Source organism: Euleptes europaea, chromosome 19 (genome assembly GCF_029931775.1).
Source record: "Euleptes europaea isolate rEulEur1 chromosome 19, rEulEur1.hap1, whole genome shotgun sequence".
Taxonomy (NCBI): domain Eukaryota; kingdom Metazoa; phylum Chordata; class Lepidosauria; order Squamata; family Sphaerodactylidae; genus Euleptes; species Euleptes europaea.
Genome location: NC_079330.1, coordinates 7,486,975 through 7,502,121, shown reverse-complemented (window position 1 = coordinate 7,502,121; position 15,147 = coordinate 7,486,975). Strand labels below are relative to the sequence as shown.

Here is a 15,147-nt window from a genome sequence, read left to right as displayed (position 1 = left end):
CCCTTGATTTCCCCCCATAGAAATTGTACTTGCTGCTGCTAGCTCAGGTAGGGGGTGGAGTGATTTCTGTTGGGGAAATGGTGAAGGAGAAAAAGCTAACCACCATTTCCTCCACCCCACTGCTTAGCTTCCCTACCTCCCCCCCCTACACACACCCAGTGACCATGCCCAGAAGATGCCTTCCCTCTCATCATCTGCTTAAGGTCATAGAATCAGCATTGCTGACAGATGGCCATCTAACCTCTTCGTTAAAACCTCCAGGGAAGGAGAGCTTACCACCTCCTGCGGAAGGCTGCTCCGCTTAGGAACCACTCTAACTGGGTGCTTTTTATCATTGAAGACATTGAGACACCTGATAATAGGCCCTCCTCAAAATGTTTAAGTTGGCTCATAAATGAGTGGTTTTGAGTTGTACGGTGGATGCTTTGATATAAATTTGCATATGATTACAAACCATGTGCGTGTTCTGCCATTTCCATCTGTCGCCTCGTTCGCATGACCATATCGAGTGCCCTGAAAGGTTATCCAAAGCAGCTTTGACTTGAAAAATAAATATCTAGATTGAAGCTTTCCAGCTCCCCAAAATAGCCTCACCATATCACGCTCGCACATATCCTGGCCCTTCATTATGCTCTCATTCTGTGCAGGTGCCAGATAGCAGAACGGATTCCAAACCTTTGGGTGCCAGTAAACTGGAGAAGGATATCTTTGCTCAAAACTTGGAGAAGCTGCACAGCGGAATCATTCACAAACACCGAGTCTCTGGGCGTGAATTTAAGGGGTGCCCTTTCTACAGCAAGCCAAGCCTTATTCACTTCAAGGTTGGTGCACCTTTTTACAGAAAGGAAATTTGATTAGCTCCTATTAAAAACCAGGCTTGAATACTGCCGCTGCTTAAAGGAAAAGTGTATTGATTTCTGGGGACCTTCATTCACTCCCGTAAAATGTGCGGGGACTTGAACAGGCTCACCTTGATTCCTGATGTAGGCCAAGTACATTTTCACGAGAGAACTTATGGTCGAACTAGGTAAGGCATTAGAGATCCATGACTGGATAGTAGCTGCAGAGATCCCAAATTGGACCAAAACTATAATTTCTGGGAAGGGGGTTAAACCTTTCCCCTGCTCCCCTTTCCTGATACAAATAGTTCTTGTGACGTTGCTCTTTTCCGGAATAGAAATTGCTCCTCTCCCCACCTCCTGTACCTGTATCTTTTCCCTGTCGCTGCAAATTGTTCTGAGAACGGGGTTGGGAAATTCACATGCCTTATCCCGTCTGGTTGCACAGCTTTATCCTGTAATCCATTTTGACTGTGGAACTCCCTGCCCCAGGATGTGGTAATGGCTGCCAACTTGGAAGGCTTTAAGAGGGGAGTGGACACGTTCATGGAGGAGATGGCTATTCGTGGCTACTAGTAAAAATGGATACAAGTCATGATACAGCAGAAAAAGAGGAAGGGCAGCAGGAAAAGAGGAAGACCCAACAAGAGATGGATTGACTCAATAAAGGAAGTCTCAGCCCTCAGTTTGCAAGACCTGAACAAGGCTGTCAAAGACAGGACATTTTGGAGGACATTGATTCATAGGGTCGCCATGAGTCGGAAACGACTTGACATCACTTAACACACACACACAGTCATGACACATACCTATTCTCTCCAGGATCAAAGGATTATATTAGGTGCCCATTATATTAGGTGCTGTGAAACACAGGCAGGACAATGCTGCTGCAGTCGTCTTGTTTGGGGGCTTCCTAGAAGCACCTGGTTGGCCACTGTGTGAACAGACTGCTGGACTTGATGGACTTGGGTCTGATCCAGCAGGGCCTTTCTTAATATTTATCAGCAAGAAAGGCGGGCTGTACATTAAATAAATAAATAAAATTGGAGAAGCAGTGATGGTGGAGAAAAGGTTTGTTCCCCTCCCTCTACGATGCTGTGCTCCTGATCTGACTCAGGCTTCCCCACACCTGCTACAAAAAAGTTTAATAAGACAGGAGAGTGCTCATGGATCGCCAGCATCACATCGAGTCTGACCATTAAGTTCATCTTTTAATTAGCGTTTGCACCTAGATTAAAGGCATGGCCGTTCTGTAGCATTCCTTGGCCTCATTTCCTCGACACATCCTTCCCTTGGCCCTCCTGCTGGCTCTTGCTGCACTTAGCCAACTGCCTCAAACCCTTCCACCTCGCAGTCACTTTAGGGCTGGTCTGTTGCTCACTGCCAGGGGCTCCACAGCGACTCCTAATTCCCTAGCTGCGCTGCAGCTTAAATAATGTATGTTCGATTGTTTCCAGGACTTTGACGTCGGCAAAACTTATAAAAAGAAGATGATTTTGATCAACGCCTTCTATAGCATTAACTACTGCAAGCTGGTGGGAGTTAGTGAACACCTCAAGGACTTTTTCACTGTTCAGTAAGTGCGCACAGCAGTAACTTGGTCTCTGCCCGGGGGTGGGGGGAGGGAATAAGGCTAGGGGAAGTGGTGGGGTTTATAATTAGTTTTAGGCCTGGAGCTGGTACAGTGTACTAGCTCAAGGAATGCACAGCCCAGGAGGCTGACAGATGAAATCTCATCTCTTCAACACACTCAGTAGGTGCCCTCTTCCCAGCTTGCAGTGCAAGTCACCCGGGGACATTGGTTAATTCTCTTTGGCCTGAATCCTACTTCTCCGCTCTGGCCTATGGTCCCTTCCTCTAATTAAGGGGTTTTTCTGCCAGGGAAAGGCTCCTTAGCCTGGAGGAAGGCTCCCTCTGTGGCTGCGCACCAGACGCTGGTTTGAATGACCTTGTTCCTGAGTGAGACATGGAAGCCTCCAGTGGAAGCCAATTCCAAAGTGGAAGTAGTGCTGCCTGGAAGCCTCCCGGTGTGCCCTTACAGTTCTTTCTTAGCACACATGTAGTTAGCTTAACGGAGCACCTCCTGTTGGTCATGACAGGATAAGTGCTTGGTCCCACCAGTACCTTCAATTGAACCCAGAACAAAATGAGTTGCAGGAAAAACATTGTGGGGGGGTTTAAAAAAGGAAACACCTTTCACTAAATGGGAAGACTGCAGGTTGAATCCTTTACTAGAATCCTTATGGTCCGTTGATGAGTGAGACCGGGGCCCTGCAAGATTTAGCTCAGTTCCGCAGGGCCTGTAAGACAGAGATATTCCGCCAGGCCTATGGTGGCGGCAGCGACAGTTCCATCAATAAATTGCCCCCCCCTTTCTCCCTCTCCTTTGCTTCGCTTTAATTTGCTATCTTGGACTTTCTGCTTACAATCTATGATGGGGTCCTCATCATTGTAATTATAATGTAGATTTTTCATGGTAGTAGGTATAAGTTGGACAGCCATTTGAATCTGCTGCATGGGTTGTAAACTGTATTTTAAATTGATGTTTTTAACATATGGTATGCACATATTGTTGGAAGGTGCCCTGAGCCGGTCTTGGGATGGGAAAGGATGGGGTATAAATTGAATAAAATAAAATTACAAAGCAAGAATGCATGCTTAGGATCTCTTAAGAGTTTAAGGTATAACTGTTGTGTGTGTGTTAAGTGCCGTCAAGTCGCTTCCGACTCATGGCGACCCTATGAATGAAAGTCCTCCAAAATGTCATATCTTTGACAGCCTTGCTCAGATCTTGCAATCTGAAGGCTGTGGCTTCCTTTATTGAGTCAATCTATCTCTTGTTGGGTCTTCCTCTTTTCCTGCTGCCCTCCACTTTTCCTAGCATGACTTTCTTTTCTAGTGACTCTTGTCGTCTCATGACCTGACCAAAATACGATAGCCTCAGTTTAGTCATTTTAGCTTCTAGGGTCAGTTCAGGCTTGATTTGACCCACTGATTTGTTTTTTTGGCAGTCCACGGAATCCGTAACACTCTCCTCCAATACCACATTTCAAAGGAATGTATTTTCTTCCTATCTGCTTTCTCCACTGTCCAGCTTTCACACCCATACATAGTAATAGGGAATACGATGGCATGAATTAATCTAGTCTTGGTGGCCAGTGACACATCCTTACACAAACAGTGTATGCTCATTTAAAACAGGTTAGTTATACCTTACACATTTTGAAGTGTAAGGTATAACTAACCTGTTTTAAATGAGTATACACTGTTCGTTAGGAATGTAAGAAATGCCTTACTAGACCAGACCCAAGCCTACCGAGTACAGCATTTTTCCCAATAATCCCAGGACCCTCCAGGTGACAGGAGGTCCACTAAGAACTGACCAATGTCCCAGTGATGGACCACGATTTGCCTTCCACTCACTAGGAATGAGCAAAAATGTCCTTCTTTTGTTTTATTTGTTTATATTTTTATCAGCTGTGCCAGTTCTGTACTTTGCACTGTTGGTTTTGTACATTCGTTCATATTACGTATGCATATACAGTGTTTATTACATGCATTATACATTACCTGTACATGTAACATTGATAAATTAATACGCAAATAACAATAGGAAAACCATTCACGTTTAAGGGAAGAGCAGAGCATGAAAACATAGTTTTGCAGTTCCAGCTTGCACAGGAGAGAAGCAAAACTGAAATGGGGATTTTTCAGGTCAAAACGGCAAGGATGAGTGATCGAAAAACATCCCTCCTGGGTAGATACACCAAGATATGTGTGGTGGGCAAGGTCTTTTTTTAATACAATCTTCCCAACTCCCGTTTGGTTCTTTTGGTGTATGTGTGGGTATCTGTGCTTGAGTTCAAAATGTGGCATAGGTGCAAAATAGCCTTGGCTTAGTTAATGCAGATGGTTCACATGCAAATTTATTCTGTCGCCATGCGTATTAACCAAGCGCATGGCCCACTTCCTTGACTCTGAGTCCTTTCCCCGAGAAGATTACAAGTTGTAGTAGATTTGCAGCCGGTGGTGGCTCATGTTAAGAACAGATCTGTGTGGATTGGACTCTGGTTTTCTAATGCTCTCTTATCTCAAGATGAAAGCTGTAAATTAACAGCTTATTACATCCAACCCGGCTTTAGCCAAGCAGTTCGGAAATTATGCAGTAAATCAAATGACAACTTGGCTTTTAAAAAAATGTTCTTGCTTTCCTTTAAAAGTCTTGGTGAGGGATTTTTCTGCATTGCTAGTCCCCAAGCACAAGGCATGAGGCTATATACGCTTAGCGAGTCTAAAAATAATCATAACAGTCCTGTTAGTTTGGTGGGAAATTATCAGTTTTCTAAAGCCAGGAATGCATAGCGATCTGAACTTTGGAGCTAACTGTCAAAAATCAGAATGCAGGGAAATAATAAATAATAACAAATGAACATTTCATATGCATATATTTAAATTCACAGGGCAATCAATCAGTTAAAAGGCAGATAATGGATCAAATCAAGTTCTTGTTGACGGTCTTATTAAAATGTTTAAAAGTGCTGCTGTTATAAGATTGCAAGAAATGAACTTTCAAACAGTGACTGAATTCTGTTCTTTAATTCCCATTGTAGCTTTGACCCTCCCGGCCCCATGTCTGCCGGAATGTCCTGCGAAGTCGGAGTGACCTTTAAACCAATGGTAAGGGTGATATGGAAACGGCGTTTGCAGAATTTTTACGACAGCAAAAAAAAAAAGAATTAAGTGGGCAAGGGATAAAAAGTCAAGATATGCTTATCAGTGGAGAGTCACTGCTGCATTGCATAACAGCACCCACAATTGAACCAATATCGCAAAGTATTCCTTGTCGAAACGAGAGAAAAATCGTGTCCCCAACAAAGGCCTGGTATAGACAATTACTGCGGAGTGATGCTCATCTGGATGTGGCGGTGTACCCATGTTTATTTGAAGTTAACGGGAGGGTGGCTCCATGCCAAGTGAGTCTTGAACCAAGAAGGTGGGCAGCAGGGCCCAGGCACCTTGCTCCGTGTTATCCCAGGGCAGCTTTCACGTGGATGGTGTGTCTGGCTTGACCTCTGCATCTGTTGAAGTCAATGGACTCAGAAGGGTATAGCTCTGTTTATTTGCTTCAATTATACTCCAGCTTCCTCCCCAGTAAGGACCCAGAGCAACTTACATTTCCCCCCTCTCCTCCATTATATCCTTACAACAACCCTGTGAGGTAGATTAGGCTGAGACTATGTTACTGGCCCAAGGCCTCCCAATGCTAGGGATTTATGACTTTGGCATATGCGTCATAACCCCAGTGTGTGGTTTGAAGGCACTTAATACAGTGACCTTGCTTAATCTGACCAGGTCCTGATCAGGTCAGCCCCATCTGATACCTTTCCTGAGAACCCTAAGTACACCATCTTAACTTTCATGATGGAGGTGGGATATAAGTGAAAATTAAATTAACTTGTGAACAAAGTCACAACAAATTCTTCACAGCTGCTTTCCTCACCTTTTAGATAAATGAAGATCTCGAAGGAGAAGTAACTTTTTTATCTCAGATTGGCTCCTTTTCAATCCCGTTAAAATGTTCAACCAAGAAATGTGTGGTAAGTCTTGTTCTGACCCTCGAGCCCTTGGGTGAGGCAACTCTGTGTCAGGCCACAGAAATGGAATGTTTGTTTGAAGTGGGAGAAGCTGCTCACCTTTTTTTGTGGTCAATCTGTGAGTCGACAATTGCTAACGAATCAAGGAACAAGAAATTGAGAGATGCCATGCTTGGGTGAATTGGCACGTTGTGTCCTGTTCCTGGTTATTCCCTTCAGCCCGCAAAGGGTGGCCAAGACTCATGGCCCGGCTGCTCAAATGCCCAGCAGGGAAGGAGCTGTCCAGCAGCACTAGCAAACTTGGCAAGTGTTTGTGGCCTGGAAACTGAGGTCTGAACTGCCAGGGGGTGTCCCGGCAATGTGGACACTAGAAAGCCGGCCACTTGGTCTGTTAGAATGTTGCACCAGTTACCCCATGGCAGAAAATGAGGTTGGCTGCACTCTTCCAGATTGCCCAATCCTTACTGACACACTAACAGAGCCCTGATCCAGATGAAGTTATCTTCTACCTTGTTGTTGGTTGTGGTTGTTTTTTGCTATCAAGTCACAACTGACTTACGGCAACCCCATAGGGTTTTCAAGGCAAAAGATGTTCAGGGGTGGTTTGCCATTGCCTGCCTCTGCATCATGACGCTGGTGTTCCTGGGGTGGGGGGGTCTCCCATCCAAATACTTGCCAGGGTCGAGTCTGAGAGTGCTTGATTGGCCCAAGGTCACCTGGGAAGTTTCCATGGCAGAGTGGTGATGCAAATCTGGGTTTCCCAGACCCTAGTCCGACGCCTTAACCACTACACCATGCTGGCTCTCCCCTTCGGCCCTGTAGGGCTCTGAAATAGGATGCCTTGCACTTCTAGGTGAACACTGCATCTTCTGGGCTCAGGTTTATCTCAGGCTGATTGTTGTCTTTGTTCTTGGTCCCACTGGAAGTCCAGAGGTGGACAAGTCCAGCTGGGATTAATCGAGTCCTCCAGTTCGACTGACTCTGGGTCTAGAGCTTACTCCTGATGGTCTCTGGGCTTCCCTCTGGGTGCCTTGCCTCCCCAAACTTCCAGCGTGTAGAAGGATCCTCACCTGGCTCTGGGTGCGGGGCTTGGGCGGACCATAAAACAAAGCATCTCGAAGGGATTGCGTCATGTGGCGTAATCCTGGTTCCGAGGCCATGTTGCGGCCCGAGAATACAGGATGGTTCTCTTGCGATTAGATCCTCAGTACTGTTTCAGTTATTTCTTTTAAAGACTTCCAAACACCAGTCCTACGAAAAGGCATGTAGGTGGTTCCATTTAATAGCGTGCTTGAGTGTAACGCTTGACGACAGTGCATTCAGAGAATTGTGCCTAAAATTAGCAGTGCAATTGGGGGAAGAACATCATATTAATTTCTTCGGCAGTTGACAGTAAAAGTTTATGAACCGTTTTTTGTTTATCCGTGGTTTTCAGCCTTCAGAGATTTTTTTCAAGCCAGATATTAAAAGAAGGAGCTACAGTGCATTCATTTGTTAAGCTACTAGATACACAGTTCCATCAAGGACAGTAACTACATGACAGTATTTACCAGGACAGTATCTATATGAAACAGCTGGGTAACATCATGTGGAGATTTGGGCTGCGTGCAGATGATGCTCAGCTCGATGTCATGCTTCCAGCAGATCTCGAACTGATGCCTGGACACAGTTTTTGGATGGGTGAGGGCCAGTCAAGTTCATCATGACAAGATGGGGGTGCTAACTGGTGGTTGGAAGGACTGACCCGGGATATGAGGTGTCTCCTGTGCTGGACGGGGTTATGCTCCCCCTAAAAGAGCAGGTTCACAGTCTGGGGGTGTTCCTGGACCTGGTCCTCTTGTTGGATAAACAGGTGTCCAGGGACGCTTTGGCTGATGAACTAGCTGTGGCCTTTCCTAAGTAGGGAAGTTCTTGCCATCATGGTATATCCCCTGATATCATCTAGATTGGATTACTGCAATGTGCGGTATGTGGGGCAGCCCTTGAAGAGTGTCTGGAAACTATAGTTGATTCCAGAAGAAGAAGAGTTAGTTTTTATATGCCGACTTTCTCTTCCACTTAAGGGAGAATCAAACCGGCTTACAATCACCTTCCCTTCCCCTCCCCACAATAGATACCCTGTGAGGTAGATGTGGCTGAGAGAGTGTGACTTGCCCAAGGCCACCCAGCTGGCTTTGTGTGTAGGAGTGGGGAAACAAATCCAGTTCACCAGATTAGCCTCCGCCGCTCATGTGGAGGAGTGGGGAATCAAACCCAGTTCTCCAGATCAGAGCCCACCTCTCCAAACCACCGCCCTTAACCACTACACCACGCTGGCTCTCAATGCTGCAGCAAGAATGCTGTCTGGAGGGAGTTGTAGGGAGGGACCATATCACTCCAGTCTTGTTCCATCTGCACTGGCTTTCAGTCTGCTTCTGAGCTCAATTCAGGGTGCTAGTATGAAAGCCCTGTATGGCCTGGGTTCTGCACACCTTAAGGACCTTTTCCTTTCCTAAGAACCTGCCTGACCATTATGATTATCGTCAGGGCCCCTGCCATCTTGAGGCTAGGTGGGTGGCAGCCTGAGAAAGGGCCTTCTCAGTCACAACACCAAAACTATGGAATGCCCAGGAAGCTTCGCCTATCCCCCTTGATCGTTGTCTTCCGACAGTGGGTGAAGATGTTTCAGCTTCATCTGGCATGTCCTTCTTCTTGTATGTTTTTAATCAGTTTTTAATTATTTATGTGTGCATGTGCCCAGGTTCGAATCCCCACCCTGCCATGGAAACTTGCTGCGTGACCTTGGGCCGGTCACACACTCTGAACCTCGACCCCGGCAAGTATTTGGATGGGAGACCTCCAAGGAACGCCAGGGTTGCTACGCAGAGGCAGGCAATGGCAAATCATCTCTGAAGGTCTCATGCCTTGAAAACCCTACCAGGGGTCACTGTAAGTCAGATGTGACTTAACAGCAAAAAAAAAAAAGAAGGGAAAAAAAGAAAGGCTTATTCACTGGTTTGTGCAACGAAATCTATTGGCCTGTATTCCTTGCCGCTGATGTGCTTCACTTCTGACCCACTGAAAAGCCTTTTCTTGTCCCTGTCCCCAGCTTGACAAGGGATAAGTTATTCCACTGAACATTTCGGATCCACCATCCCACTACATTAGCATAAACATACTGCAGACCGGATGGGACTGTTGGGGAGATTTCTGTTTGAGAGCTGTCTTTGGTTTGTTGGGGCTTCCTTTCCATACCAAAGATGTTTCTTCACATCGTTGTTGTTCCGTTACTGTCAAATCAACCGTGACACATTCTCAAGAGTCACCGAGAATAGCTTCTCGCTGGCTTTCCATAGCAATGCACATCGTCAAATTTAGAAACGTGGCCCCCTAACTTGGCAGCAAATTGGCCAGGAAGTAAATTGCTTAATAAATCAGTTAGTTAGATCTCTTATTTGTCATTAAATGTCAAACTTAGCAGTACAACAAAACACATCCAAACATCAAAATAGATAAATTCATGAAAATAGTTAATGATCCTGACTTGCAAAGTGCTTCGCCAAAGTAAGATTCAAGCATTGGTGGGTTTGGGGAGCCAGAAAAAGTGTGGTGTAGTGGTTAAGAGCAGTGGTTTGGAGTGGTGGACTCTAATATGGAGAACCGGGTTCGATTCCCCACTCCTCCACATGAGTGGCGGACGCTAATCTGGTGAACTGGGTTTGTTTCCCTGCTCCTACACATGGAGCCAGCTGGGTGACCTTGGGCTAGTCACAGCTCTCTCAGTCCCACCTACCTCACAGGGTGTCTGTTGAGGGGAGGGGAAGGGAAGGCGATTGTAAGCCGGTTTGATTCTTCCTTCAGTGGTAGAGAAAGTCAGGGGGGGAGGTAGTTGTTAATTTCCTGCATTATGCAGGGGGTTGGACTAGATGACCCTGGTGGTACCTTCCAACTCTATGATTCTAAGTTGCTGAGCCTGATGATCCTGTAAGGCTGATGCCTTCCAGAGCTTGCAGTGTAAGATCAACCCTTTCATCGTGTCTGCTGGGAATCCTAGTTCGACTTGCTCACCCCAGCAGCTGTGGTGGGGAGCAGAATGGGGCGCCTGGGTCCTGACTTGGCCAGGAAAAAGGTGGGCTTATCAATATTTTAAATAAATAAAAGCCCCCCACCTTCTACACCAATGCTTCTCCCCTACACACACTGTCCCCCGTCTTTTGCAATGTAAAATGTAAAACCCACCTTGGCTAGCATGGCTGTTTATTTCCAGTCTGCTTTCTTTTGTTCTCTCCCTGCCACACACATGCTTAACACCACTAACACATGCACAGAAGTGGTGCCAGAGGGGTTCTGTGTATTCTTTGGGCGGGTCACTCTGTGCCATTGTCTTCTGAAGTGACCATAAAGGCTGGTAAGATCTTGTGCTCATAACGGTAGATGTTCATTTTACTGACAGTTGCTGCCTATCCAGGGCAGTGATAATTATGGTTCTCTCTCCCCCTTCTTACAGCTGGCGCTCGATAAAGAGCTCATTGACTTCGGCACTCATGTGGTGGGAGAGACAATTTCACGGATCATCACCTTGACGAACAGTGGGGCCTTGGCGACACGATTCCAGCTTCGCAGATCAGCCAGTTCAGACGCCACGCACCCAGTGACATCGCCCCCTTCCTTCGAGAGAGCGGTTAGTCTGAGGACATCTGTATTAGACGGACTTAACAGCACAGATCGGCAGATTTTAAAATCACCTCTGATAATCAGTAGGCGATCCTTCTCAGAGGGAACCACGTGGCACCAACCAGAAGCAAATTGTGGGTTCCTCCTCAGGTCAGATTTTTTAAGGAAGACTTCATGGGATGGCAGAGCGGGGCCCGGCAAGCCCAACCCTACCTCTAGATCCAGTTCTATGAACCGCTGTGAAAACAACAAGATTTCTGTTCAGATCCAGAATTAGCACAGCTATACCCTTTGTGCCAAAAAAGTGCATCTTGCGTGGTGTGGTGGTTAAGAGTGGTGCTTCGGAGCGGTGGACTCTAATCTGGAGAACCGGGTTTGATTCCCCACTCCTCCACATGAGCGGCGGAGGCTAATCTGGTGAACCGGTTTTGTTTCCTCACTCCTACACATGAAGCCAGCTGGGTGACCTTGGGCAAGTTACACCTCTCTTAGAGCTCTCTCAGCCCCACCTACCTCACAGGGTATCTATTGTGGGGAGGGGAAGGGAAGGTGATTCTAAGCCGGTTTGAGTCTCCCTTAAGTGATAGAGAAAGTCGGCATATAAAAACCAACTCCTTCTTATTCTATTTATTTTTACAAATATGGAGTCTTTGCCTTGGAGACATTGGCTGATAGATGGGGGGAAGCCAAAGAAGAAGAAAAAAAGCTGGTTTTTATAACCTGGTTTTCTCTACCTTCAAGGAGTCTCAAAGCGACTTACAATCGCCTTCCCTTCCCCCCCCACCCCCACAATAGGCACCTTGTGAGGTAGGTGGGGCTGTGAGAGTTCTGAGAGAACCGTGACTAGCCCAAGGTCACCCAGGAGGCTTCACGGGGGGAGTTGGGAATCAAACTCAGTTCACCAGATTAGAGTCCGCCGCTCTTACCACTACACCACTCTGGCTCTCATCTCTTGATTAACTCTGGGTTGTTTTATCTGAGGAATACTTGAAATGAATACAGATTTCTTTCCAGGTGAAACATCACAATAATTTGGATGGAAGCCACGAGTTTTGATTAAGACTAGTGAAATCGTTCAGAAGGGTTTCGAACATCCCTGCACGACCCTGGCCTTTGACCACTACTCCTTCCTGTCATTCTCCCTCCATGCTTCTACTCCTCATGCTCCTGGGGACCTCACCCAGCAGTCATACCTCTTCCCATGGGCCGTCTCTGCCGCTCAGCAGACGTCTTCCAAACGAGCCTGCCACTTTTCTTCTTCCTTAAAAAATCCATGAAGTATTACAAATTCTGCGTTGTGAAGATAGAAAATGGATTTCTTTTCAATCAGCCAGTGGGACTGGATGTAGAGATTGACGGCCTTGGGTTTCATTGATAATGTCTGAAATAGTTGGAATTTGGCTGTTTTTGGTTTGTTAAAAATATGTGTTCCGTAATTAGGTCTGTAGACGTTTGGCGGACAAAATCTCCACTGAGAAAGGCAGCAGCACCGGTCTAGCTGAGTCCGTTGTTGAGAAGGATAACATTTCTTTTCACCATTCTGAGGAAATTATACAGCACATCGGCCTCCCCGAGAGATCGAAAACTGATGTCCTCTCGACCACCAGCCATTTAGGTAAGGTTCTGCTTTAAGAAAGAGAAGGTGAATGCAAGTTGTATTAATCCTTGGTTAACTGGCATGGCTTCCTCCAGAGAACCATGCGAAGGATAGCTCTGTGAAGAGGGCTGGGGATTAGTTTCCCATTTCAGCTGTATCTTGGAGAAAAGGACCATTGCTAAGGTTGCCAACTTCCAGGTGGTGCAAGCCAAACTCAGCATAGGACCCAAATGCCACGCAACACTTGGTCAGATTATAAGAGATTCAGAACTGGTAAAAGGAAGTATTTCTTCACCCAACACATAGTTAAACTGTGGAGCTCCCTGCCCCAAAATGTGGTGATGGCTGCCAACTTGGAAGGCTTTAAGAGGGGAGTGGACATGTTCATGGAGGAAAGGGGTATTTATGGGTACTAGTTAAAATGGATACTAGTCATGATGCATACCTATTCTCTCCAGGATCAGAGGAGCAGGCATATAAAAACCAACTCTTATTCTTCTTCTAGATATCCAGTGGCCAGTCAGAAGCCCTGCTGGGGACGAGCCCCACCTGCCCCCCCCACTTTCTAAAAGCACTTGGTGGGTGCCAGGAAAGGTGTCAGTGGGTGCCATGTCAGGGGTCCCCTGACCTATGCTTTTGGAGGCACCCAGAGGCAGCTTTGCATCATACGGTCTGGGCTGGCATGCTTGCTTTCCTAGGGGCACTGCCTTCATATGTTGAAGAGTCCCCCACACAGAGCAGTCCCACAGCTGCAGCTGTATGCAGGACATAAAATTTTTCCAGTACTCGGTCCATCATAAGCCATGGCTCTTCAGTTTCTCACCCTCCAAAAGATGTGGGCGGGGGACGGAAATCGCATGGGCAGGGCTGCCACCACAAATTCTCCCTGTATTTCCAACTCCATTTGCAATACAAACTGTTGCGGCTTCCCCCAAAGGATCCCGGGAATTGTGGTTTGTTATTGCTGGGAATTCTCAGTTAGGGCCCTCGCTCCTACGGAACTCATATGGCTCTGTGGGGAGAAGGGAATGTCTGTTAATCTAATTGAATTTAAATCTAATTTAAGGCAGTACTGTAGATGTGCACTGCCTAATGACCCAACCAAACTCCCAACGCACTCACCCAATGTTTTCCTCTCCCTTGCCTTCACAGTTCTGCAGCACTATATGCCACGAACGACATTCACTAAAAATCAACACAAATTGTAAAATGCCAACTTTATCTCAGAAAGAAATCCCCCCCCCCCCGGATCTCTCTGGATTTTCACCTGGAAGTTATAGAATTGTTCTCATTCTTCTCTCATCGTCTTTACACCCACCTCTCAAAAGAGAAAGGCCACATGACACGTTTATTTATACAACCTGTAATTTTTGGAGCAAAATGACACAAAGCTCGCTCTCTCTCAACCATTTTTTTTTTGGGGGGGGGGAAGAAAAGCAATTCTAGTTGGTATTATATATACAAGAAGAAGAAATGCAAATGCCTTCCCACTGTTCTCGTCAAATAGAGCCTGTGATACAGTTGCCGTTTTGCAGTGTTTCGGAAGGAAGGCAAAACAAAATCCCTGTTAATGGATTTGGAATTTGAAGGCTTCCTAATATAAAGCCTGAAGAGAAGACTGAGAGGGGGGATATGAGAACCATCTTCAAGTACTTGAAGGGCTGTCACAGAGAGGAGGCTGCCAAGTTGTTTTCTGTTGCCCCAGAAGGCCGGACCAGAACCAACGGCTCGAAATTAAATCGAAAGAGTTTCCGTCTAGACATTAGGAAGAATTTTCTAACAGTCAGAGCGGTTCCTCGGTGGAACAGGCTTCCTCGGGAGGTGGTGGGCTCGCCTTCCCCTGGAGGTTTTTAAGCAGAGGCTAGATGGCCATCTGTCAGCAATGCTGATTCTGTGACCTTAGGCAGATGATGAGAGGGAGGGCATCTTGGGCATCTTCTGGTCACTGGGGGTGTGTGAGGGGGAGGTAGTTGTGAATTTCCTGCATTGTGCAGGGGGTTGGACTAGATGACCCTGGTGGTCCCTTCCAACTCTATGATTCTAATATGAAAGGGGGCAGGGAAATAATAACATTGGCCTACCTTAAGAGCCGTTGTGAGGATCACAACACGTTAATGTACAGGAGCACTCAAAGCACTCTATAAATGCAGCATTATTTTATTAGTAACAGTATTAACATCAGCACAACTGGCCCTAAAGCTCATAGGCTTTTAAAGGGCCAGATTAAAGGGCCACACTTTGCATAGTGGCAAAGCTTTTGAATTGGAAAGTCCTTAGTTCAAATCATGCCAATACCTTGCTAGGTGGAACTTAAGAAAGGCACTGCCTCTCTCTCTGCTCCCTCTCTCCCCACATACTGCAGTACGGGGGTCATGCTGTCTTCCTCCCAGGGTTGTGAGGATTACTCAGATGATGATTATGAATTACCATGAACATTCAAACTGCTGTATAAGTGCTAAATAAC

At 46.3% G+C, this 15,147-nt stretch overlaps 1 protein-coding gene across 1 annotated transcript in view; it reads left to right on the top strand.

Moving 5' to 3' along the window:
• The window catches only part of CFAP74 (cilia and flagella associated protein 74), a 66,179-nt gene that overhangs the window by 18,855 nt on the left and 32,177 nt on the right, over window positions 1–15,147 (top strand). The window contains 6 exon segments of the mRNA XM_056865525.1: window positions 648–821; window positions 2,297–2,415; window positions 5,450–5,516; window positions 6,347–6,436; window positions 10,920–11,093; window positions 12,527–12,701. Coding sequence (XP_056721503.1) covers window positions 648–821; window positions 2,297–2,415; window positions 5,450–5,516; window positions 6,347–6,436; window positions 10,920–11,093; window positions 12,527–12,701 — 799 coding nt within the window.